This window comes from Corylus avellana, chromosome 2 (assembly GCF_965113065.1).
Source record: "Corylus avellana chromosome 2, dhCorAvel1.hap1.2, whole genome shotgun sequence".
Classification (NCBI taxonomy): Eukaryota; Viridiplantae; Streptophyta; class Magnoliopsida; order Fagales; family Betulaceae; genus Corylus; species Corylus avellana.
In genome coordinates this window covers 4,793,730-4,820,136 of record NC_142491.1, presented here as the reverse complement: position 1 = coordinate 4,820,136, position 26,407 = coordinate 4,793,730, and the positions used below count along the sequence as shown (strand labels likewise).

General features: G+C 33.5%; 3 protein-coding genes across 3 annotated transcripts; 1 reads left to right on the top strand and 2 right to left on the bottom strand.

The window, feature by feature from the left end:
• The first annotated feature begins 343 nt into the window (after positions 1 to 343).
• ARP7 (actin-related protein 7) lies at positions 344 to 7,286 on the top strand. Its single transcript, XM_059596351.2, has 7 exons — positions 344 to 700; positions 1,890 to 2,105; positions 2,680 to 2,821; positions 4,015 to 4,259; positions 5,010 to 5,193; positions 6,350 to 6,417; positions 6,892 to 7,286. Exons 1-7 carry the CDS (start codon positions 623 to 625, stop codon positions 7,042 to 7,044), a joined length of 1,086 nt encoding a protein of 361 aa, XP_059452334.2. The 5' UTR covers positions 344 to 622; the 3' UTR covers positions 7,045 to 7,286.
• Positions 7,287 to 10,911: 3,625 nt separating this feature from the next.
• On the bottom strand, positions 10,912 to 12,788 carry LOC132184469 (putative cytokinin riboside 5'-monophosphate phosphoribohydrolase LOGL10). Its single transcript, XM_059598114.2, is given in 8 exon segments — positions 10,912 to 11,073; positions 11,075 to 11,089; positions 11,317 to 11,460; positions 11,560 to 11,630; positions 11,748 to 11,847; positions 11,929 to 11,959; positions 12,069 to 12,166; positions 12,252 to 12,788. Coding segments are annotated over 8 exon segments (870 nt in total). The 5' UTR covers positions 12,609 to 12,788; the 3' UTR covers positions 10,912 to 11,019.
• Positions 12,789 to 19,072: 6,284 nt separating this feature from the next.
• LOC132184458 (polygalacturonase-like) lies at positions 19,073 to 23,585 on the bottom strand. The gene is made up of 9 exons (XM_059598103.2): positions 23,325 to 23,585; positions 22,888 to 23,016; positions 22,550 to 22,717; positions 22,418 to 22,438; positions 22,092 to 22,299; positions 21,791 to 21,872; positions 21,537 to 21,645; positions 19,659 to 19,775; positions 19,073 to 19,340 (listed from the first exon to the last, which is right to left on the bottom strand). Exons 1-9 carry the CDS (start codon positions 23,583 to 23,585, stop codon positions 19,116 to 19,118), a joined length of 1,320 nt encoding a protein of 439 aa, XP_059454086.1. The 3' UTR covers positions 19,073 to 19,115.
• Between the last annotated feature and the right edge of the window lie 2,822 nt (positions 23,586 to 26,407).

Sequence of the window (26,407 nt, the reverse complement as noted above, 5' to 3'; positions counted from 1 at the left end):
CTTTAAAATAAACAAAAAATTACCTATAAAAATTATTAAAAAAATTAAAAAAAAGGTTAAACCATACTTAAGTCGTGAGAGATGGTTCAGTCACCTCAGTTAGAGGTGGCCCAGGTGGGCAAATCACCCCCACAATATGTGGGGTGGTTTGGTCACTCTCTTTAAGGTTTTTTTTTAATTGTTACGTGACATAAAGATAAAATGTAATTTTTTTTTGAATATTTTGTGTTTGACGTTATTTGTTAATGGTTTTGTTGATTTGCTAAAAAGCACAAAGTTGTCCTAAAAAGTGTTGTCAAAATTATAATAGAACTTAGTTAATACATACCATGTCAGCCTCAAATTTAACCATACAGCCTTAATCCTCTTCCCAACAAAAAATTCCCAACCAAGGAACAAACGCTAGAGTCTACAAGTAGATTCAAATTACTCTCAGCCCGCTAACGATAAACGGAAGGCAGACTTTCCGAGCTTAGGAGCTGAGGCACATTTTTTTTTTTTTTTTCTTTCTTTCTCACTTCTCAAACACCAAGCTTTGAGCTACAGAGCTTGCTCATTTCTGAAGCCGTTTGCGCTCAAAAGCTAGGGTTTTGTTTCGGTTTCCAGCCAAAGCAAGCCGCCGATGGAGGCCGCGGTGGTGGACGCCGGCTCCAGGCTCCTCAAGGCCGGACCCGCAATTCCCGATCAGGCTCCCGCCATGGTAGTACAAAGCTTACCTTAAAGCTAGGGTTTTTTTTTTTTTTTTTTTTTTAGTTGTTTGCTTGCTTAAAAAGTTGTGGCAAAGAAAATAAGCTGAAGCTGATGTTTCTTGCTGTTTGGTGAATGGGAAATTGAAACACGTCGACTGTGATTAGTGAAATTGTTGTGTTGTTAGGGCTTAGCTAAGCGAAGTTTAAGTTTTTTCGTTTTTTACTTTTCTCCTTGTTTGGTTGCTGGGAAAATTCTAGAACAGAAAATTAGTTGAAGCTGATGTTAGTTGTTGTTTGTTGAATGGGAAATTGAAATAGGACTGTGATTGGCCAGCTTGTTGTAGTATTAGCGCTTGGATGAGTGAAGTTTAAGTTTTTTCTGTTACCGTAGAAAAGCTTCCCCAAACTAGGTCCAGATATTTATTTTAGTTAAAACTTTTATCACTGTTTGGCGGCTGAAAAATTGTAGAATAGAAAATGAGTTGAAGCTAATGTTTCTTTGTTGTTTGGTGAGTGGGAAATTGAGGTACCTCGACTCTATTAGCGAGATTGTTGTATTATTAGGGCTTAGCTGAGTGAAGTTTAGGTTTTTTCCATTACTGAAGAAAAGTTGACCCTAGACTAGTTTTTTTTTTTTTTTTTTGGTTTTTACTTTTCTCCCTGTTTGGTTGCTGAGAAAATTGCAGAAAGGAAAATAAGTTGAAGCTGATGTTTATTGTGGTTTAGTGAATTGGAAATGGAAACACGTTTACTGTAATTGGCCATGTTGTTGTTGTATTAGTGCTTAGTTGAGTGAAGGTTAAATTTTTTGCCATTACCTCAATGAATTGCAAAAAAAAAAAAAAAAATTTTGTTATTGAGGTTGATTTGATTTATGTGAAATGAAAACCTAGTGGCTGGTTTAGTAAATTTTTTAGAATCGTTTTGGGTTCTGAAAATGGTGAAAATTGAGAAGTGTTTTGGTGGGGGCCACATTTGAATAAAGTATTGTTTGCAGGGTCCACAAAAGAAAATTTGTTTGATATAAAGTTTTGAAGTATTTCTGAAAAAAAAAAAAAAAAAAAAAAAAAAAACTGATAAATAAAATAAAAAAAGTAAAAAAAATTGGATCAAAGCTTGCCTCCACAGGTGGTGGCCACCACCTCTGAATTGAGATATCCTTTGAGGAATTTTCTTAACTTTTTTTTCTATGTGATTTAGATCATTCCTACCCAAATGAAACGCATGGTTGAAGATGGATCAATGGGTGATAGTTCATTGTGTGAAGATATTACTGTCGATCCTGTTGTGCGAGGTTTTATTAGAGACTGGGATGCCATGGAAGATCTGTTGAACCACGTTCTGTATACTGGTCTTGGATGGGAGATTGGAAATGAAGGACAAATATTATTTACAGATCCACTTTCTACTCCCAAGGTTAGCAAATTCTTTTTTCTTGTCAAACTTAAAGTTCATTACTTTATAGAAAAGTATGGTGCAGAATGGTCATGTATATTTTAGAAAGTAAACTATTATAGTTTTTTACTCTTATTAGCAACGTCATCAATGTTATCATCATTATTGTTATTCATATTTTCTAATATGAACAATCGGCATTCTTGCTACATATTCAATATGGATGACTTTTTGAATTGGTATCATTGGCAGTGCATAGGGGTGGGAATATCCTTTTAAGAGTTTCTCCCTTATATCTCAACTCTTGCAAAGTTCTAATGGATGAATGTGACCACATTTCAGTGTGCATCTGCACTCGCTTAATAGCAGCTCTTCCTGCAATGGTGTGAGTTTTTGGGGTTGGGTTGGGAGAAGAGGTGGTTTATGTAGTGTAGTGATTTGTTAAGTGATTTTCAATCATTACATCCCAACTTATGGAGGTGTTTCCTTTTCTTCTCAGTTTGATGCAATTTGCAACATCAAATAATCCAAATTTCTGATTTTTATATTTATATTTTATTTTTAAAACAATATTATACATAATTATTTTTTGCAGTCTGTCAGAGAACAGTTGGTGCAGCTGATGTTTGAAACATTCAACATCTCAGGCTTTTATGCATCAGAGCAAGCAGTATTATCACTTTATGCAGTAGGACGTATCTCAGGATGCAGTGTTGACATTGGTCATGGAAAGATAGGTATATTTACTTATAGAAGGAAACATCTTGGTGCTCTTTAAGCCTGTGAAGCAATTTGTTAGGACTGCTTGTGAGAGTTATGTGAATCAGTATTACTTTAATATGTCAATCGACAAGTTGAAATTAAGTACATCTATATCTTCTTTGCTGTGGTGAATATTATAAAGGTAAAAGATGTAACCAACAGGCTTTATGTTTGTCTTATTATAAGTCTTAGCTTATTTCTTTGAAGTAGTTGTTCTCCATAGTTTGTGGAATCTTTCAATTCTCGATTAGATCCTTGATCTGATTCTGGAAGACCCCCTCCATTAATCCAAGGGGGAATCCCCATTTTGAAAACCTTGAGCGTATCAAAAATTAAAATGGGTTCACTCTCTTTTCTTAATTGATTTAACTATGATAACAACTATTGCAGAGAAATCAAGAACTATCTAATCTGAAACTACAAAAAGAAAAGAAAAGAACTATCTAGTCTATTATCAAGTGGTCTTGGCACTAAATTCCCTTTAATAATATTTATCAAAGAGAGATGCCATAGAGCCTTGTATACTTGCTCATAATAAAACAATTTCTCTATGTAGAGCCCAGTTCAAAGGCATGAGGTTGCTTGAGTGCAAAGGTTGTATGTTGAGGCTTGGCTGTCTCAAGACAGAAGTGCATTAGCCTTAAATGTCTTAAAATCTAAAGACATTTGTGGACTGTCATGCATCAACAAACAAAAGAATTTGTGCTTTGTTCTAAAGATTGAACCTGTTGACCAGGTTTCCTCCTTTATAAAGTTGAAGATGGTAGTGGAACAAGAGTCTTTTTTTCTTCAATACTCTTTATCACTGGACAGTTGCTTTAGATTATCTTAATTTGGCTATTTTTCATGATTTTCTTGATTTTTTTCTTTTTCTATTTTGGTGTATTTTTTGTATACTTCTTGTATACATGGGTTGCACCTTTGCACTTTTTAATGATATTTCGGTTACTTATATATATAAAAAAAAAATGTTGAGCTTTTGGCATCTTTGATGAGAATCATACTTCCTATTGCATTATGGGATGATTGAAATCACTCCTAGGATTTTTTTCCTCAATCACTTTACTTAATGTTGGGAGGGTTTATGCAACTAAATGGTCCTTCGGCAGAGGGAACCACAATTTGAACTGACCTTTTTGTTTCATATTGTCTTTTTTATTTTTTCCAGATATTGCGCCAGTAATTGAAGGTGCAGTTCAGCACATTGCCTCTAGAAGGTTTGAAATTGGAGGTATTGATTTGACGAAGTTACTTGCTCAAGAGCTTGGCAAGTCTAATCCGCTAGTGAATATCAGCATGTCTGATATTGAGAAAATAAAAGAGCAATACTCATGTTGTGCTGAAGACGAACTTGCGTATTCGAAGACCAAAAATTCATGCCACATAGAGAAGCATACACTTCCTGATGGACAGGTTTTGCATTCAGAGTTTTCCAACCCAAAAACTAATGTGGTTTCTGTCATAGTTATTCCAATTATGGGCTAGCTTTGTGTATTTCTTAGCCTTCTAGAACCAAATTGATATAACCTCAGACCTGGGTATAGACTTGACTGGCTTTGGATGCAAACTGGACTCTCTTTCTCTCTCTCTCTCTTTGTGTGTGTGTGTGCGCGTGCGTGCCTGCATGCCTGTTACTTGTCTTTTTCGTTTATATACTATGTAATTGCTTTAATTTATGTTAAGAGTCCTTCTAGGGTGGTACAACTTTTAGTACAAGTTCTTTATAAATTGGAGATAAAGTGATAGATGCTTTAATTTATGAAATGCATGATACAAAAGGAAATAGCCAACTTGGCATGTCATTATTTTGCATGATCCGAAGTTAATCACCAAAAACACTAGAAATTATAATATTCTCAGTTCTTTTTTACGCATGGAGTCCTCAAATAAGATATGGTGACTAATCTTAAAAAACTTGACCAATTTGTTTGAGAAGATGGTAAAATCTATTGATTCTTGCATAGTCAAAGTTGCTAAAGCAAGAGGATATGTAGGTCACATGCATTATTCGTATTCCAGATGTAACCTGCCTGTTAGCTGTACATGCTTCCTAATACTTCATTTTGGTTTCTTCAAGAAACTCTGTGCTTCATTACAGTTGTATTTAGTCTGCGAGCTTCAGCATGATAGACATCTAAACAGAACATTTGGTTACTATTTCAGGTGATAACAATTGGAAGAGAAAGATATACTGTTGGTGAGGCTTTGTTTCAACCATCTTTATTGGGTTTAGACGCACATGGAATTGTTGAGCAGCTAGTCCGTAGTATATCAACAGTGTCATCTGATAACCACCGGCAACTGCTAGAAAACACAGTACTTTGTGGTGGCACGGCTTCTATGCCTGGTTCGTTCTATATTCATTAATTCTGGTGAACTTTTGATACAGTGGATATAATATGGCTCCCTAAACTCGAGCATAGAATAAAATGCTGTCTTATTTAAAACCTAGATGAGAAGCAAAAAAAAGACAATGGTTGGATGTCATACATTTTCAAGTAGTAGTTATTGATCAAGGGTGAATAACCCAGGCATTGGGTTTAGAAAGGATGGGAGTCCCAGTGTAATCTATTGGATGAAGTTGCGTACAGCAGATAACCAACAACCTTGTTTTTGAAATGTATCTACAAAAATCTGTTCCAATTCCCTATTTAGAAGTTGTGCCAAAGTTACCTTGTTTCTGAATGCATCTACAAAAATCTGTTCCAATTCCACATTTAGAAGTTGTGCCAAAGTTACATGTTGAAATGATTGGTTTGGCTTAGCATTTCCTTTTATTTTACTTTTCTAGTCATTTAATGAATGTCTTTGAAGATTCAAGGTGTATCATGTATTGCCATATTTTCAGGTCCATTTATCTCCATTGTTTTGAACAACGGAAGTAAATAAATTTGTGCACATCTGTAGATCTAGGGTTTTATTTTATTTTGTTTGCCTTAGAGATATCTGAATAACTATTACCACTGCAGTTAAGAGTTTTTGCAATAATATTGATATAATGGTTAATCTAGGCTCTTCATTACCTAAATTGATTGATATGATCCATGAATTGTTCTATTCATCAAATTCATCAAAAAATAAAAGATAAAAAAAAAAAAAAAAAAAAATCCATGAATGGTTCTGAATGTTGGTTTTAGGAACCATAAAGGGAAGGCTATCTTGTCTCAGCCAATCAGTGAGGCTTATAGGCAACTTAACTGATGCATTGCATAGAGAGACACTAGAATCATAATAGTCATCAAATACTTGATGAAACAAAAACTATGCAACTTTAGGTTATTATTTTAGGTTTATGATGCAGATGCTCCATCAAACATACAGTTTAAGATAGAAAATAGGTGGTATTTATGAGGTCGGATGGTCACATGTATCTATGACGCAAATGCCATCTAGCTTGAGAAGGCACTGATGTTGCCAAGTGTCTTGTCAGTTGCCCTTCCTGTTTAAGGGGAAATTGTTGCTTTATAGCTGCTGAGTAGTGGTTATGTTACTTCCAACTGCAGGTTTTGAAGAAAGGTTTCAGAAAGAAGCTGGCCTGTGCTCGTCTGCTATTCGTCCTGCTCTAGTTAAGGTAACCTGTTTTCTCACAAAAAGGGATGAAATAGATATTTTAACTGTTTTATACAAAACTAATGTTCATATTTTTGTGCCTATCTTATCTATTGGTGTTTGGTACCCTATCTGTTGAATTAGACTTTTTAACTCCTCTCCAAAAGCTTGTGATAGTTGATTTTGGACTCATTATACAATGTAAGCATGAGTTGCCAATAAAAGAGTTCAATTGGGTTGGAATCTGGCGTTCTTCAGTTGCTTCTTTATATATGGGTTTGTAAAATTTTGCTTTATAAGTTGCCAATGATACTTTTAATCACAGCTAGATATTTTCTTATTCAATTGCATGCATTAATGTTATCCAAATGGATGTGATTAAGCAATCACCTTCACTTCCCCCTCCTAGCAATTCTGTTATATTATGTATGTATATATGCTGCTTGTTTTACATAAATAAATGCAAGTTTTTGACCAATCTTTTTGTTCATTACAGCCTCCAGAATATATGCCGGAAAATTTGACAATGTATTCAGCTTGGGTGGGTGGTGCGATTCTTGCCAAAGTTGTCTTTCCCCAAAATCAGCATGTAACCAAGGCAGACTATGATGAAACTGGACCGTCCATTGTTCACCGGAAATGCTTCTGATGATATCCATCTGAATGATCAGAAGGCTCATCCTGCCTTGTATTATATGATTATTACTCTAGTAGAAAACCTTAAAATTACTGGATTCTGAATGCAGAAGAAAGTCTCTCAATAACGTACGTGATCTAACATATTGCAGTTCATCTGTTTCACCTCTTTTAAAGGGTTGGCTTCTAGTACTCCAGTACACTGCATGAGTATAATTTTTCAATACATGTCCCATTTTCCTCCCTCCGGATGAATATACTACTTGACTCATTCAGCTTGCTAATACTTATTGTTCTTCTATGCAAGATTTTTATTGATTTAAAGCTATAATAGATATAAAAGAATTGTCAATCTGGCAATTGAAGTAATCTTTTACTGGATCAGGTTTGAAGTAGGCACTTGGCAGTTTCTTGGCTGTCAGGCTTTATATTCTTCTAGAATGTTCTGAGTGCCAAAACACACCCGGGTATGTTTGTTAATGTGTTTTGGAAGATGTTTTTTGTTTTAGTTTTGGAAATGTTTTGAGGTAACATAAAGGTGAAAACAGTTTTGAATGTTTGTCTTTTGAAAACTGTCTTTCTGCTCATGCCAATCTTCCAAGTAAATTGACTATAATTCTCTTTGAAAATCAAATGAAGAAAAAAAAAAAATGTAGATACCGGTAAGGTTGGCAGGGAAATGCACCTTTGCTACTTATTGCCTTTTCTTTTTTGTCTGACCAAACACAAGACAGAAAAAGGGTCAAGAAAGTGAGAAACAAAAGAGAATAAACACAAACCAAAGAAAACGTAGAATCGGACTATGGGGATCAACTTGGATATTCGATAAAGAGATGATTACGTAGCATTACTCATATATATATATATATATATATATATGACCCGCAAAATTTATTACCCCCCAAAAAAAGTCTTTATAGTTTTGCCCTCCCCCCACATTAAAATTTCTGGTTCTGCCCTTGATGCCAGAAATATTACCTCTTTGCTCATCTCTAAGGATAATCTAGGAAAGAACTTTAGAGCCGACATAAAGAAGAAAAGAGAGATGGAACCACCCCTTAAGGGGAAGGAAAAAAACCAAACGGACTTCCATTCAGAGAAGGAAGGAATACTTTGTGCTTTTGACCACTCTACTTTTCAAGTAGTCTCTTTTTCTAGAACTCTTGCACTTTTATTCTGCACTTGGACCCAATAATACTCTTCTTGCTTTGCCTTTTAGACTAAACCTCGCTGCTCCCAAGGTGTGTCATCCTTATCAGTTTTATATGACCTATAGATGGCTTTTAGGCTTTGTGTTGACTGAGTGGGCAATCAACCATGGCCACAGCACTACCCTTTAGAAAAACTTTGGTGCTCTCGACTATAATTGGGGCTAGCCCCACTCAATTGGTGATCGCCTTTGAAGCACATGTTGATTTTCTCCGAATTGGTTTAGAGGGTTTTCTTTAATTTAGTATATAAAATTATCATGTGTCTTTTGAGCATGCGAGATGCTAAAGGACACACGGTTGTTTTATAGGTTGGGTCGGAGGAAATTTATGTCCCATATTGATCTCCGTCCTAAGTTGGGCAATTCTTTTTTATTATGGTTTTCACATAGTTTGAAAGTTGCATCTACATATGTGATAATTTGTGCTACTTGACTTTAGTTCGACTTGCCTCTTGGCCATCTCCTGTTGCTGAACATGGATGGCCGAAACTTCGTCAAGTATTGAGTGAGTTTGTGCTAAAAATAGTCTGTTTTAATCTTGACCGTCTATATTCAATAACAAAGGTGTTTTGTCACTGAATAATAGGAGGCAGGCCTAATTCTTTGACTTTATGACAAATTATGGTGCTTTATTTTGAATGAAAAACCTACGTGGTAAGATGAAAAATGCTTGGGGTAGTACAATTTTTATTACAATTTTCTTACAAATTGATATGACAGGCTATAGTTGGTGAAACGATTAAAAGTGTATGATTAATAACCCAACAACTAATTAATTAAGTTGAGAATTTAGATTTTCTGCTTAAGCATTTTATCAATTAATTGATGTGACAGTTTATAGTTGGTAAAATGATTAAAATTATATGATTGAGCAAAAACACATATGGTTTGCGTTCTAAGTAATTTTGATAATAATTTATAGCAGAATTTGGCTTAAGTGTTATAAAAAAATTACAAAATATGCGTCGTAGTTTTTTCAATGGTCCATATTTGATTCCCGTGCTCACTCTCCATTAGTAGTATTTTCTGCAATGAATTATTTCCACGTGGCAAATTCCCTTTGAACATTCTAATGCATCACTTGACAAGAAGGAAGAGAATCTTCGGAATCATTTTTCTTTTTCATCCAATGATGTATGTGATATCATATGTGATGAATATATTGTCACGTCATTTAATAAAAAACATCTTAATTATGAAACAACTGTTTTACATTTTACTTGAAATAGAGAGGATTGTAGCCGACAAACAAAAGGACAGAAATATGAAAAGTGCCTTTCATAAATGAACGTAGTGGTGATTCCACACTTGGCTTCTTCTCTGCCCCTCACTTCAGCTTCATGAGTTGGACAAATCCTACCGTCGAGATATGGCTTCCTGAAACAGTCAAGTAGGAGAACACTGCCCAATTACTTAACCTAATTGAGAGTTGAAAAGCACCAAGAAACAAACAAAGGTGTCTACTTCGTAGTGGGGCAGAGAGGAGCTCAGTGAACCATCAAACCAAAACACCAAACTACAATTCACACTTGACAATCTAATAAACAATTTGCACCACACAACAAAAATTGAAAGCAAATGGACATAGCCCTCCTCTCTCAGCAGCCAGGCCTAAAGAAAAACCATTTTGCTTTCTTTCTCCTTTTTCCACCCCATTTGTCCCTAAATGTTGTTAGGGATACCACGACTTTTATTATAAACTGACATATCAATTTATCTAGCATTTATCATATTAGCCGCTAAACAATTAAATTTGGTTGTAGTTGATGTAACAATAGCATCTCAGTTTGTAAGTCCACATAATACTTATCATATCAGGTACGAGATAGGTAAATTTGATTGTGGTTAACGTGACAATGCCGCGTGTATTGCCAAGTCAATCTATAAAGTTGTGATAAAGGTTAGAGTGAAGGTACTCTTCATACTGGTTGATGTGATGTGTTTTAAATGGCTTTTCATATTAACCACTTAAGAAAAGTCACTTAAAACACGTCATATCAATTAGTGTGAAATGAGTATGATAAATGAGGAGCTCAATACACCATCATGCCAAAATACCAAACAATTTGCACCACACAACAAAAATTGAAAGCAATTGGACATATCCCTCCTCTCTTAGCAGCCAGCCCTAAAGAACAGTAATCACCACAAAGAAAAGTCATCTAGCTTTCTTTTTTCTCTCCCCTTTCCCCCACCACATTTGTCCCAAGATGTTCTTAGAGATACCATAACTTTCATTACAAATTTCTTACAAACTAACGTAACAATTTACATAGCATTGTTAAATAATTAAATTTGACTGTGCTTGTTGTGACAGTGTCACGTGGACTGTCATGACAATTTATAAGCTCACACAACGTTATCACGTTAAACACTAAATAATTAAATTTAATTATGAATGACGTGATAGTACGCTGTCAATTTATAAGAAATTGTGATAAAAGTTATAGTATTCACATATCATATCTTTTTTTGACAGAGTCAATGGCCTTATGACTTAAGTGAGAGAGACAGAGACAGAGAGAGAGAGAAAGAAGGCTCTTAGAAATCTTGTGAATCTTTTATTCCTACCTGATTGTAATGCAACTGCAACATACATAAGACCACGAATATACAAATAGTTGATTAAGATTTGGGATGTTGGGATTTCCCACTTGACAGAAACAGAGATAGAGAAAACTTGGGCAATTTTGCTGTCTTTTTCTTATTGATTACAAAGGAACTACACAAACATGATAGGTGATTAAAATTTAAGATTTGAGGGCTTCCCCACTTTGACTAGACCAATAAATGGCACGCTTCCCAACTTTGTCTGCGTGCTACCATGTCATGGGGCTGGTGCATACTCCTGCAATAAGCAATCAAGACCAATAACAAAATCATTCCCTACTTTTCCCTGCAAAATTTGGTTTTGTCATCCTCTCCAATAATTCAGCAGCCGACCCCACTAATATTATATGAATGTTACCTTTTAATCATATTAGAAATTGCTTTTATTTCAAAAAAAGAAAAAGAAAAAGAAAAAAGAAATGATAGCATCTTCATGAGTTCTTCTGCTGTATGTATATTAGATACCTCCATTTTCTTCATGAGTTCTTCTGCTGTATCTGCAATAACCACAATACGCCTGGCTGAATCCTCTATGAAACCCTCTTCCACTCCTTTATCAAATAAGGCAAGCAAGCTGTTATAGTACCCATCTACGTTCAACAGCCCCACCTGTTTCAAGATTCAATCAAACAAAAAGACACTCATCATGAAAACCATATTCCAAAGTTGGAGGATTTGGAAATCTGAATTTCAAAAGACTCATCTCACTGGCTTGTGATGGATTCCAAGATGAGACCACGATATCATCTCTAACAACTCCTCCATGGTTCCATAGCCACCTAAACAGATTGAACAAACACATTAGAAGTGTTAGAATATTAATTTAAATGATTAATTCTACCGTTTCTTATTAACTTAAACTTTTGAGATAAGTGGTAATTTAACAAGTATCTTACCGGGAAGTGCGATGAATGCGTCAGCATGTTTTGCCATTTCCGCCTTCCTCTGGTGCATATCTACAACTGTTTTCACTTCTCCAATGGACTCTCCTGATATCTGCAAGTGGGGTTTGATCATCTTGATTCTTTCATAAAGAAGTCAAAGAAAGCATACACTAGAGGAATGAATGAATGGTACCTCATGAGGCAAAAGAGCTTTAGGAATCACTCTACACAAGTACAGATCAACAAAACAAAGACACATGTAAATTTTCTTAAAGCAATCCAAGGAAACAAAATTCATGCATCAATTATCAATATGGTGATATAAAAGTATACCCAAGAACATTGCAGCCTCCATTAAACACTGACTGGGAGACCAAACCCATTAGACCTGCACTTCCTCCACCATAAACCAAATCAATCTTTCTATCAACCTGTGATGACCAAAAGGCTCAATCTGAGTGACATGAAAAATCTCAAAAAATGAGAAAGGACATGATAAAAACTGATACACATTACCAGCACTTTGCCAAGCTCAAGAGCTGCATCACTAAATGTAGATTTGTATCCAGGCCTACTACCACAGAAAACACAAATTCTTTTGAATCTTCCTTTCTTTTCATTTGGTGCAGAAGTCCCTTCTACTCCTTCCATTCTCCAAAAGATATGTGCTTATGTTAAGGATATATCAGAGAGTGTGGCCAATGAACAGAGAGAGAGAGAGAGTGCAGAGGAGATACAATTAAGGAGGATAGTGTTTAAAGAAGGCAGCAAGAGACACCCTTGCTCTTGAAACTCCACTAATTTAACCTCAAGACCTCCTTTTGCCTGCTTAAATAAGTATTTAGTGTTGGAGAAGAGCCAACAACAACCCATCTCAGTCTCCGTTCCTTTTTACTTCCTCCTCATCTCTCTCTCTCTCTCTCTCTCTCTCTCTCTCTCTCTCATAAATATTTGTGGAACTTTGTTGAATTCTAGAGATTGCCCCATACCCATTGTGTTTCCTTTTGTGTTAATCTACCCAATAATTTTTGCTTTTCATCATTTTGTTGTCCTCTCTCTCTCTCTATCATATGCTCAATAGGCTTTGAGCACACAATCAAAATATGGCCATTAATTTTTCATTGGGCTTTACATTGTACGCCCACTCTATCAATAGCCAGAGTCGTCATAGCCAAAGCACAACCCAACTGATCCCTTCATAAGTGTAGATTACGCATGCTTCCTAGATTCCAAGCCTAAATTATTCAGCCAGTATCGTGTTGAAACATGTCGACAAGATAAGAACTCATTATATAAAAAATGAACTTAATTCATATACAATATACTTCTTTTCGTCCTAAATTGGCAGATTTTTTCTCCAAATCAGTATATTAAATTGACATGTATTCTTAAAAAAATATAATCTAATTACATGTATTTTTAATAAGATTAACAAGCATTATGTCGATTTAATAGCTGAATTAGAATAATTTTTTGCAAATAAAACTTTGTCCATCCCAAATATTATATTGGAATGCTTGCCTTCCTTGTGCTTCTAGTTTGCTGGTTATAAGAGAAATATTATAAAAGGATAAATAACATTAGACTCCTTTTAGGTTTGACGTTTGAAGAAATATCTTGATAAGTCATAGATTTATCACTCTCTTTTTTTCTTTTTCTTTTTTCTTTTTTTTTCTACATATAATTAACTCTTCCTTAATTAGTTTTATCCTTACAAACTCACACTTGAAGAAGACATTATAATATAACCTTGAATCTTTTGGTCTATGGTTGTCTCTCTTGCAATTACTATTATTATTATTTTTTTAGATTGAAATGATTTTCTTTGTTTACCAACCAATCAAAGTTAGTAATCATCACACGATGTAAATTTGAAATGTAAATTTATTATATATATATATATATATATATATATATATATATATATATATATATATATATATATTATGACACTTACAACATCGACCACTAGAATGTAAACTATACGTAAGTTTATAAAGGGTTGTGGTAAAAAGTATAGTACCACGAGCATTTTCTTGTAATATATACTTTTTACAAATAAAACTGTGGTACTATACTTTTTATATATTACAAGAAAATGCTCGTGGTACTATATTCGTGGTACTGTACTTTTTACCACAACCCTTTATAAACTTACGTATAGTTTACATTCTAGTGGTCGATGTTGTATGTGTCATAAAAGTGGCTGAAACGACATGAATTGTCATGTCAATCTGTACCAAACTTTTACCCTAGCTAACAACATTCTCTTATATGGATTATAAATTTGAGAGACGGAATAACATTTCTAAAAAATAAGAGAAATATATCCTAATATTTTCTCAAACTATAGGAAAGAGATTGATATATTTATAAAAGCAGAATTACCGTTGAAGAGATGAGAATTCATCAGCACATTATTGTACTTATTTTATTGGACGGCATTGTACTTTTAGCATTTATGAATATTTCTTGGACCCATTGAAAAAGTTCATCTACTCTTGGATGGGCCCATAGCCTATAACACAGATCTTTCTTTTATACTTTTTACCCGTATGCAAATTTTGGGACATAATAATTTGTTGTGGTTCCCATTTTGGAGGTTTCACTATTTGACCTTTTACTTCTCATTAATCTGTCTGTTTATTATGGATATGGATGACCCCATTCCCTTTATTTTATTTTATTTTAGCTTTCTGCTTTTTATTTTGTTCAAAACACATATATTTTACTCTCTATTTTAGCTATTTATTTTTACTATTCAATTTAAATATTCTTTATTTTTCAAAGCACTTATAATCCAAAGTCATGTGTATGTCTTATCAAGCACTATAACAGCTCAATGGTTTTTGGGTTAAAGTAGTTAGTCAGATGCGGCTACATTTTTACCCAAAATTGCATCCCGGCTAACCAAAATAACCTTTGGCTAGTCCAGTGCGAATTCTCTTAAAATTTTAACCCAGCTCATTATTGTGTTAGCTGGACCGAACCAACCTGTGCCATGTATGTGTTTTTAACCAAAAGGGGTTAAAATGATAGAACACAATTTTTCTTTAAATTGGGTTGGAAAAAATTTCTTTAATCTAGTTTATTAAATTGACATTTGTATTTAAAGCACGTATGCGATTCTTACATGCATTTTAAAATGCATGTAAAAATTATGTATTCTAAAAAAAAATATCAATTTATATTAAAAATGCATATAAGAATAAGAATATAAACATATATCATTTCAATATCCTGAATTTAAAGAAATTCTTCCAACAAGTTCAAAATCCAGTATTCTTTGAGAACCCAATGCCTATATGTAAAGTCATGTTTTGATCTTAATTATCCAACTCTCCAATTCATTGTTCCACCGACCATTAATTTTTATATGTACTCTACTCTTCAGCCATTAATCCCTATGATGGGCTAGAGTGGATGGTTATCATGTGAATTTATTCCACTAATAAATATTTGATCCGGATCAGTTCCTGTTTGCAGTGATATATTTAATTAATATATAGAGAATAATTAGCTGACATAATACAATATAATTAAATAAATTGGGCAGAAACCAAATCAAATTAGGATGATACAGCATGACAAATTCTCACTAAATTCAAATTGAATTTGCTCAATGTTTATACCATTAACAGCAGCACTTATCTGGTCATTTTGATTTTGAAGGTTCTTATGATGACCATATAACAATGTGTTATGACCTAAGGTTAAGAACAAGAAAACGCTCCACTGAAATTACATATTTTGCACAATTGGATTAACATTACCTTTTAAATTACTTTGCAGATTATTTGTGCCAAAACCCAATATATATGATAAATGATTTTGAAGACGTAGACATATTTCAACTTGGACAAACACTTGTGAAACATAAAGAGAAAGAAACGGTTCCGATTATCTTCATCGTGAGATCTATTTTGTGATTCATATTATATTTTTCAGGTCTAATAGTTTATATGTTACCATGCCATTTAATTTAACTAATATAGTACCAAGTACACCATTAAATGTATCAAATAAAATTTTGACCGTAAAATTATCGTCCTCATGATCAATTTTGACCAAGAAATTGATCATCCTCATTTCAACTATATTCTTCATATATTCAAGAAAATGATTGACATCATATGATTGACCTTCTTTGTCGATAAGGATGCTTTGATGCTAAAGATATGGGTGGATCTGCCTTCCATGTGATCATGACCAAGATATATAATGCTCTAACAAATTCCTTCCCTTTTTTGTTATTCTTTTTATGAACTTTTTGGTGCTTACTCAAACAATGGCAACCTAATCAAAAACACTTTTACAGCTATCTAAAATGCAAGGACAGAAATTATATTTTTATTTTACTATTATTTTATAATGTGACAATGTTAATTAACTAGTCTTTAATTTTTTTTTTTTTAATAAGAATGGATTGTCACTATCACGTCAGCAAGATAAAAATAATAAAAGTATAGTTTTTAACATTACTCTATTTAAAATTTTTCAATCGGTAGAAGGTGTTTAGGAATTGAATTGGTGAAAAAACTAAAATACAAAATATCATGGAGAAAAAGAATGTTAAAGCTTTGGAATGAAGGTTGGAAGAAGAGTGAGTCGAAAGAGTACCCCTTCAATGTATCAGTCAGGTCCATATGCACCCTTTTGCTAAAGCATTTTTTGCTAGGTCTTGGTTAGATTCCAACTTTTGTCCTTTCTCACTAGAGGAACATATAGGTCTACTACCTCTATGCAATAGATAATATATTCATTGCTGGCCAACACCTAGTAGCCTACCTTTGACAAAAGGGAGAGACAGGGAGATTAAGTATGTTTTACATAGTAGCTTGGTTTTGTTAATTGGCAAAATATTACAAAACTCTATTGATTAATATATATATAGAGAGAGAGAGAGAAATCTTACATGTGTACAACTTTTACAACTTTTGGCACTTGTTCAGCAAAAAATTAGAGCCACATCAACAACCACTTACAGAAATTAACACCATCCGGGTCATATGTAACACCTCACACCCGATGACACAATATTGTCCAATTTTTTACTCCTCCAAACCAAACTTCTTAGACGGTCACTCATCTTAATAGTACTCTCGCATAAGCACACTTATTTGCAGAGTTCTGATCGATTCACGAATCACGACCAACACGGTTTTAAAAAGCGTTTTTTCAAGAATGGTGCAAGTATATATATATAAACACATCCCGATCCCTGTGCGATGTAGGATGCTGGCTACCTCATATGCTAACATGTGTCAAAAATTGTTAAAGAGTTATATGTTTAGTTTTTTCATTATATATATAAACACATCCCGATCCCTATGCGATGTAGGATGCTGGCTACCTCATATGCTAACATGTGTCAAAAGTTGTTAAAGAGTTATATGTTTAGTTTTTTCATTATATATATATAGGTTTGGTTGGGTTTATGTTCTAGTTGAAATTGAGTCTTTTGGAATTAAGACGTGTCCTACAACAGGACACAAGAGACACATATCACAATCCCAACAGATCCAAACTCAAACTGATCGAACCCGATTAAGAGATGTATAGTTTTACTTGAAGTTTGCAATAACCCTTCACAGTATATGAATCCAGCCATGAAACGCTTACTATATTGCTCTGATTTTCTTAATTCTCATTTATAATCTCCAACCAGTTGCATGATAATGCAAAAAAAGCCGCTTAAAGTCATCATCGTTGTCTTGCCTCCAGGATCTTGTACAATATCATCGATTTGCAAGAGATTCTCCACAATATTGTCGATCCTATTTATGCGAAAGTAGATTACAATTGAAGTTTACAGCCTCCATCTAAAGATTGATAGCTTCAAGCCAAATGATAATAAATTTTCTTTCTCAAAGACTTCAACAGCAATTAAGATTGTGAAAGTACTAGTACTGCATCCAAATGAATAAATAAAAATCTCTTTCAAGTTTGTTAATGACTTTATTTTCTATTTTTTATTTTATGCTTTCGAGTAGAAGACATTAACAAGCAATTCAAAACACAAAACACTTTACAAAATACAAAAGCTGTTTTTCACCTTTATATCATACCTTTTCAATAATAATATAATAATAAAAATCCTTCAAAACACATTAACAAATAAAAATGAAAGAAAATATGATTCCCGGAGAGAGACAATAGTGTTTTTAACAGAGTTTTTTCAGAAAATGTCTTCAATAGTAATTAAACTCCTCTTGCTTTAGCTGTTTGTTGGGATCGAGATTTTCAACCATTGAAGTGTCTAAATTAGAGCGTAATTTGGCTTAAGCTACTCGAAGCGGGTGAGTTTTGCAACTCCCTCTTTATGAACTGTTTGAATTACATTGCAATTCAAATTAATAAATCCTAGCTTAACTTGTTTGTTTAGATTTGTCATTCTTGCATGTCATAGGTTTAAGCATGTTCTTGTGGCTTTGTTAGTTGTGGTTAGGACGTGGTGGTTGGCCTCTTACTTTGTTTGTTTCAGTAATTAATAAATTCATATTCATTCAATAATAAAATTCCTAAAATCGGAAAATCCTCATACCAAAAGGGAAATTTTGTCCACTACTATCACATTGGCCATCTCATTCCTACACTCACACGTAGCTGATTATTAAATGTGGATGTCATTATCATACCTTCATCCACAAATGTGTACATATTTATAATTCAATCCCATATTGATTAGTTAGGTTTGTTATAATAAGCATATCTATACACCGTTAAGTCAAAATTTATGACCTAATATATAGTGGTTGATTAGCAGTGATGCGGATAGAAAATAAGCATAGGGCTGGAGGCCCAATACCCGGTTGAGTTAAAGGTCCATTCTAACAAGCGTCAGAAAAGTTACAAAAGAGCCTAAAATAAAAAGCCTCTCCGCTTAGAAAGAAACCGAGATATATATGTCTTCTTTCATAGTTGGGGAGACCACGTCACATCAACTCTAAAGAATAGGAGGGAAATAATGAAGTGATTTATAGCATTACTCGTAGTTCTTTCTCTACAAACTTGGGTGAAGGCGGAGTCATTTACTTACTAAATTATTAGTTAAATGATTAACATGAAGTTAGGATTAAAGCTTAATTAATCTAAGTTGGGGGTAAAATAGATAGTTTTGCACTTTTGGTTATTAGTTCTTTAAGTGGTTGTTTTAAAATTGATATTATTTTCTCCACCAAATGCTTTGAATATGAATGTCAATAATAAACCTATGGTAAAAGCAAACCCATTATTATTCAAGTAACCTTTCTCTATTTACAATGACACGTACATGCATTTCTTTTATGACTTATGAGATTAAAACAACATGAAATTTGACTAAACCAGTGATATATATTTACATCATCAAGGTAAGAATATGCATGTTGGCTTTTCCTCTCAATTATTTGAGCACTGTGGAGAGACATTCCCCTTGTTTGTGAATTTAACACTCTCACAAGTGGCTTCGACACTTCCATCTCCTTGGAGGCCTAGATTCACATCTTGCAATACAATTTCTTGACAAGGAACACTCTTGCTGCAATGTATATTTATGGCTTCCTCCGATGCACTGGTACCTTCGATGTTTTTGAAAGCAACATTGCTTATTTTCACAGCTGAGGCCTGCCATAAGATATAAGATGATTGTTATCATCATGTTAGTTTGTGATTGTGAGTGATGATGATGGGGTTTATGGTTATGAATGACTTTAGAAGTATTATAACTTTTATCACAAATTTTTTACAAACTGATATAGTAGTGTACAAACCATTTGAACTGCCATGTCAGCCTCCAAATAATAAAATTTAGCTGTTAAATTTTGTCGCTAAATTTTTCACCCACGTTGTGCCATATGGCACTAATGTAGATTGTCAAGTAAGTTTGTAAGGAGATTGTAATAAAAACTGTAATATTTCAAATATTTTTCTTAAGAATATTACCTCCTCTGAGCATGGTTCATCTTGATCACAGTAGTATTGATTTATGATTATAGGATTGCTAACATTGTGCATTGCAACATTTTGAAACATGATATTTTTTGCATATCCGGAGCCTCCCTGCATATGAATAACACATATGTTAAGTGTGAACTATATGCCTGCAATGTTAGAATTTTTTTTTTTAATTAAAAATATATTTTTACATGCATTTCTAATTCTACAAATTATTATATATATTTATGCACTTCTAGCTTCTGGCATCTTTATTATCGATTTTTTTTTTCTTCTTTTGTCTTGCATTTAAAACTGTAAAAAGTGATGAAATAAAATCAAGTTGGATGATGTCTTGCCCCATCATCAATTCGTTATGCCCACCCACGGCCCACCCGCAGTCCTTGGAGACACAAGTGCGCATGCATAACTCTATCAAGTACACATTTGATGGGTATGACTTGGTGAAAAAGACAAATAAATGCACATGCATACTTAAATTCAATGTCAAAATATTAATTAATTAATTATAATTTTTTTTATTAACATAAGAGTATTAAAATACTAATTAAATAATTGAATTCACTGTTTTTATCGGTTTAAACTTTCAAAATAACTTGTCAATTTAAAATTCAGAAACAGTTTTTTTTTTTTTTTTTTCCTTTGTTTAATGCAGTTTTTAATTAAGTTAATTTATAGTCGTGGGCTGAGAGAGACAAAAAGGAAAGTTAATTAAGCTAAACATTTCTAAGTAGTTTGCTTGACTTGTGGTAAAGAAGTGGTAATTAGTTGTTGAACTTGTGCAAGACTTTTAGATCTTGTGTAGGTAAGCAGTAAGAAAAAAGAAAAAAAAATTGTTGACTTGTTAGCTCACCACAAGTCAAGAGTAAGTAAGTAGAAGGGTCAAATGAGTAAGTAAAAGTAAGTGGGAAAGACTAAAAAGCATTGCTAAAATTAAACCAAACTCTTATCCTTATTTTATTCCTCCACGTAGTCGTGACAGTGCCGATCATCATTTGAATTTCTTTTTTTTTTTTTAACAGTAGCTGATCAAAGAATTGATCGACATTGTCACAATAATACATGAGGATTTCTAACATTAGAAATACTATTTTGAATTTTCCTAACATACTTAACTGGCGTGACATACTCAATCCACCCTTAGATTGATCTAAGGGTGAATTAAGCATGCATGTTACGTCATAAATAACGCTAAATAGCATTTCTCTTTTAGTGTTACTATGTGTTTATAAACCTTGGGATGCCTTTTGCAAAGTGAGAGTGATTGAGAGGGGGAAAAAAATCTCACAATTAACGGCGGAAAAACGGTAAACCCCTTGCTTTTGCACCCTATGTTTCAACATTTTCTACGCTTTCAATCCTTATACCGTTGACATAACTCACAATTCAAGTGCCTAACTTTTGTTTGTTTCTTGATTTTCTTTTTTCTTTTCCCTTTTTGCCTTTTTCCTTTCCTTTTTGATGGCCAACTTTGCGCCTAAATTCATGGAGCCAGAGGTTCTCAACGGTTTAATTAATCATTTTGCAAAGTTAATTTCCACAGGTTTTTCAAAAAAGGCTGTTTGAATTTTGCTATATAAATTTATTAATTATTTAGTTTCACAAGATTATAATTTAGGCTACTACAACTTTTACTAAAAATTCCTTATAAACTACTATGATATATCACGCCAATCACTAAACAATTAAATTCAATTATTGGTAGCATGATAATGTTACGTGGACTGTTATATCAGCTTATAAATTCACATGATATATATATGTACCATGCACGTCAATCATTAAACACTTAAATTTGATTAAAATTAACATAACAGTGCTACGTGAGCGCCCAAAAAAAATGCATATCTGAAAACAAATTCTTACCTGCCAAGTCTTTATTCTCAATCCATTAGTGGTTCCTGAAAGTCTGGCTCTATTAACCATCACATTTGAAACATAATCACTTGAACCGTCCGCACCTAAGCTTCCAATGCTGCAAATAAAATAATATAATCCAAATAAGTAATAATTAAATTGTAAAACAAAAACCAGCAACATAATATCCATGCTTCATGCTGGTAGAATCGCTTTAGTTGAAACATTATTAATTAGGTGAAAAACAAGTTTGAGTTAGAGACCTTATTCCATGGCCTGGTCCACAGGTAATATCTGTGGCTTGAATATTTTCTGACCCACCAACTATTGAAATGCAATCATCACCTTCAATAAATAAAACATAAAATCCCATTATAAAATTAACAAATGGTAAACCTTTAGTGAAAAAATAACTAGAATTTTTTCCTCATCTTCTAATCTTGACCGTCTACTTTTGCATAGGAGATCCTCAGTTAAAAAGCCAAAATTGATTTTATTTACAACTTTTTTGTAGAAATTTGAAGGTTTTATATTAAGCTACAAGATTTTTTGCGTCTTATATACCTGTTCTTATGACACAGTTTTGTATATGAATGTTCTGTGTTTCTGTGACATGAATTCCGTCAGTGTTGGGGCTATTTCCTGGTGCAGTTACCACGAGATTTAAAGCCATGACATTTACACACTTCTGAAACGTGAGATGCATTTGTTGTGCATTTTGGATCCGCAGGTCAGATACTCTCAAATTGTTGCAGCTGAGGAAAGTCACGGCCTATAAACATTTTTTAAAAAAATTAATCAAGAAATAATCAAAATGAAAAAAAGCCTATATATATACTGTTAAGTTGATAGGAATGCCTTCAAATATGTAGATGGACCCATAAACTTACAGTTGGTGCATGCGTGCAAGGCTGCAAAAGAATGGAAGACACAAATAATTATAATATATAATTAGTTCGTTTTCTATTAAGAGAAAGAAAGTTGATGAAAATGAAATGGAAGAATTCAGTCCAATTACATACAAGTGTTTTGTCGATTTTGCATGAGTTTTCCCACCATTTTCTTCCATTGCCATTGATGATGCCCCCACCTTCAACTCTAAAATTTAGAAGATTTTCAAACACAATCCAATGCCGTGTATCTTCTTGATAATCTGATCTACTAGGAGAAGCACTGATTGTTCCATAAACCTAGTTTAAAAAAAAAAAAAAAACACAATTACTTGTTCATTTCCTTAGGCATATGAATATGTTAAATGCAGTATGTATTACAGATGTATATATACATACATGATACATGCATGCATATACAAAATGTAGTTGGTTTAAGATGATAGTATGCATGCATGCATAGAACTCACCTGCAATGTGAAATTAGATTTGCAAGGACCTGAGAATGTAATTGGCTTAAGATGATAGTTCCTGTTTTCAGGTACCACAAGAACACTATCTTCAGAAGAACAAGCCTCACTCCAAGCTTTCCTAAATGCCTGCAGACATAAACCGTGTTTAAAGATCAAACCAATATCATACCCACAAAATTATTCAAAACCAAAATTCTGCTAAAAAGAAATGAACAAAGAATAACCAAAAAGGTTGGCTTGAGTGGTAAGTTATTTGGCACTGGTGCCTTATAAAGCATCAGGTCTAACATTCAATCTTGTGGACAAAAGTTCAACTTTACCTCACCCGTATGGAGGAGGCTGGGGCGAAGCCCCAGATACCCGGTTATCGAAAAAAAAAAAAAAAAAAAAAAGAATAACCAAAAACTAGGAGTTTAATTATCTAAATGAGATACCTCAGTATCATCTCCTCCATCACCTTTAGCTCCAAAGTCATCTACATTAACCAGCTTTGTTGAAGCTGAAGGGGTGCTTGCTTGGGCAAGCCTTCTTGTCAGACGAAAACTTCGTTTCTCAAAGTACTTTTTGTCTTGAACGGTGTGTTTTGATGTAGTATAGGCTATAGGATCAAGTGGGTCCTCTTGGTAACTCCCAAAACATGATGAGAAAGAGGCTAAGATTATGAAAAGTGTGAGAAAATGGCCTTGAGGAGACATATCTTTCACTTTTGAACAAAAAGAAAGTGTGTGAAGGATGTGCAAAAGTTGCTAGCTAGAATGATGGGAGGTATGGAAGAGGAGAATGAAAATGCTTTGTACGTCATGAAGGCCTAAGGGCGACTGTATTTATAGAAATTGTGGGGTTGCTTTCTTGTGAGAAAGAGAGATAAGGTTTGGGAATTAGAAGCAATTTGGTCTTCCTTAATGTATTTTCTCATGACTTAGAGAGGTATTGATTGAAAAAAATAGAAGAGATTGAGATGTAAGAGGATCAATTGGCCGGTAGCCACACTTTGGTTTCACATTTTCTCTTCAGTAACCCAGAAAAAATCAATTTTAATTCGTCAACAATAGGTGCTTGTGCTTGTCTACCAACTGAATCTACCTGGTAATATTATCGCTAGCTACAGTTTTACATGACTAATTATTTTTGTATATTTTTCTGTTGTTATAATTTTGCATATGCATATAACAATGAAGAAAAATGATAGAAACCGAACTTTTATCCAGCTTTGCTAATGCAGTACTGCTACTCAATTATTGCTTTTTTTTTAAAAAAAAAAATTAAAAACTAATTGGTAGTGTCACGTCAATTGACAAAGTAAGATAAAAGTGTGTTTATGTCACGACTCAAAAATAAATTTAGAGGATTATTAATTCCTTATGTTACAATTTATATCATGTTGTCATTAAAGATGTTTGTAACCAAAAGCCATGGTAACGCCAAGGAGAGTCATAGCCCTTTGGCTAGGACTGACAATTTTTTACATGATCTGTAAATTCGATACAAATTCAATACGAAATTAATGGGTTAGAATCGAAGAATCTAACCTGTTTAGTTAAATAATTCAAGTTATGGTTCATTTGGCTAGGGCTGACAATTTTTTTACATGATCTGTAAACTCGATACAAATTTAATACGAAATTAATGGGTTAGAATCAAAGAATCTAACCTGTTTAGTTAAATAATTCAAGTTATGGTTCCTTTGGCTGGGGTTGACAATTTTTTTGCATGATCTGTAAACTCGATATAGATTCAATATGAAATTAATGGATTAAAATCAAAGAATCTAACCTGTTTAGTTAAATAATTCAAGTTATGGTTTATCTATATAATCTTGTACCCGTATTTCGATAGGACCTGAACTCGACACGCAAATACGAATTGCCACATAACCCTACCCTACCTAGCCCCTCGGTTTTGTCCTTGTATACAGATATATATGTTGAAAGCACACATGGTATGAATCTGCTATGGTTTTACATGTGTCCACAAAGAAAGAAAGAAAGTTAGGGGTGGATCGATGAAGGAATTGAAAAATAGTTACGACGTAGGGGGGTGAGTCTGGTATAATTTGGTCTTTCTTCATTTTTCCATTTAATGGTCTTAATTTGGTATTTATCCACCTATAGTGTAATTAATTAATTACTTGGAAAATGCTTCATCGTTGACATATGGCTAGAAACGGGCCTAGAAGGCTAGAAACACATGCAACCGGCCTGCGAGTCCAAATTAAATTTGACTGCATCATAGCATTTTGACAAAGGATTAGAATTTGTTGATAATAATGTCAAACCATTTCTGATTAGTCTTTGTTTGGTTGATGAGCACCAATCGCATAAAAAATTCGCACATGGATTCAAATTCAACATTATCATCTTTCTTAAATGACAACTTTTTGTCCAACTTCTCAAGTTCCAACTACCAAATTAACTACCAATTGGTAGATGATTTTGTCAAAGTTAAAACATTAATTTAGTACAAAAGCAGTTTAGTTCTAGACAGGCTAGGTAGCTAGCTCCGAACTATTTATGACACCTGATAATGAACTTAATTTCTACTCTGGAAAACTAGAAGATATATACTAGGGGGCTTTCTAAATTCTCAAAAATAATTAAAAAAGTTGTTTTTAGTAATTTCTGAAGGAAAAATTGTTAAACCAGTTCATAGGGTTTGTCGGTTCGAGGTTGTGGCAAATAACTCCTTAGAATTTTAAAAGTGACAAATAACTTGATCACTGTAGTATATATGTATATGTAACAAATAACTTTTTTTCATACAAATTTTGGCCAATTTTTTGGATGGGTCATTATGAAATTACAAATTCATCATAAAAATACAAATAAATAAATAAAGAAAAAAAAAATTGGGTGATTTGGCTACCCCTATTGGCCGAATCTAGAGGTAGCCAAAAAACCATCCCAATATTTTATTATTTTTCAAATGGTTTCCAAAGTAAAATCTTAAAAAAAAAAAAATAAATAAATAAATAACTCCACCATTAAACATGCCCTTAACATCCATATACATGACCATTGTAGTATGCCATGAGCAATGGTGGAAATCATATTTTTATTCTGTACAATTTGTTGATTTATCAGTGCCAATAATTAAGCCTTTGAATCAATTCTTTTTTTTAATATATATATATATATATATATATATATATATATATATATATATATATATATATATATATAGAAGGACTAGTTGGCACTACTAGGTCAACAAAATGGGATAATAGTGAAACAAAAGTATGATTTTTAGCATTACTTAAAAATAGTTTGGTGATGAGAAAACATGAAAATTAGTATTTTTGAATGTTTGAAAAGGTTGTTGGATTATGTTGTTTGGTTTCAGGTTGGTAAAATTTACTAGTCATCATGATCACCATAGTACAAGTTACAAGTACATGCTTATCCAAGAACTATACCCCATGATTGTGAGCTTATATGATCATCATCATCACCTTGTGACCATGCCTTTGTGCTACGATGTCAAACTGAGGGGCCTGAATTTGGAAGAGTAGTGGGGGTTA

Bases quoted from the DNA above. Each gene is read 5' to 3' on its own strand.
- ARP7 (XM_059596351.2), top strand. From the start codon at position 623: ATGGAGGCCGCGGTGGTGGACGCCGGCTCCAGGCTCCTCAAGGCCGGA. The intron at 5,194-6,349 runs GTTCGTTCTATA...TTCCAACTGCAG, and splicing joins TGGCACGGCTTCTATGCCTG to GTTTTGAAGAAAGGTTTCAG. The intron at 6,418-6,891 runs GTAACCTGTTTT...TGTTCATTACAG, and splicing joins TTCGTCCTGCTCTAGTTAAG to CCTCCAGAATATATGCCGGA.
- LOC132184458 (XM_059598103.2), bottom strand. From the start codon at position 23,585: ATGTCTCCTCAAGGCCATTTTCTCACACTTTTCATAATCTTAGCCTCT. The intron at 22,439-22,549 runs GTATGTAATTGG...ATTCTTTTGCAG, and splicing joins GCAAAATCGACAAAACACTT to CCTTGCACGCATGCACCAAC. The intron at 21,873-22,091 runs GTATATAAGACG...TATTTATTGAAG, and splicing joins AAACTGTGTCATAAGAACAG to GTGATGATTGCATTTCAATA.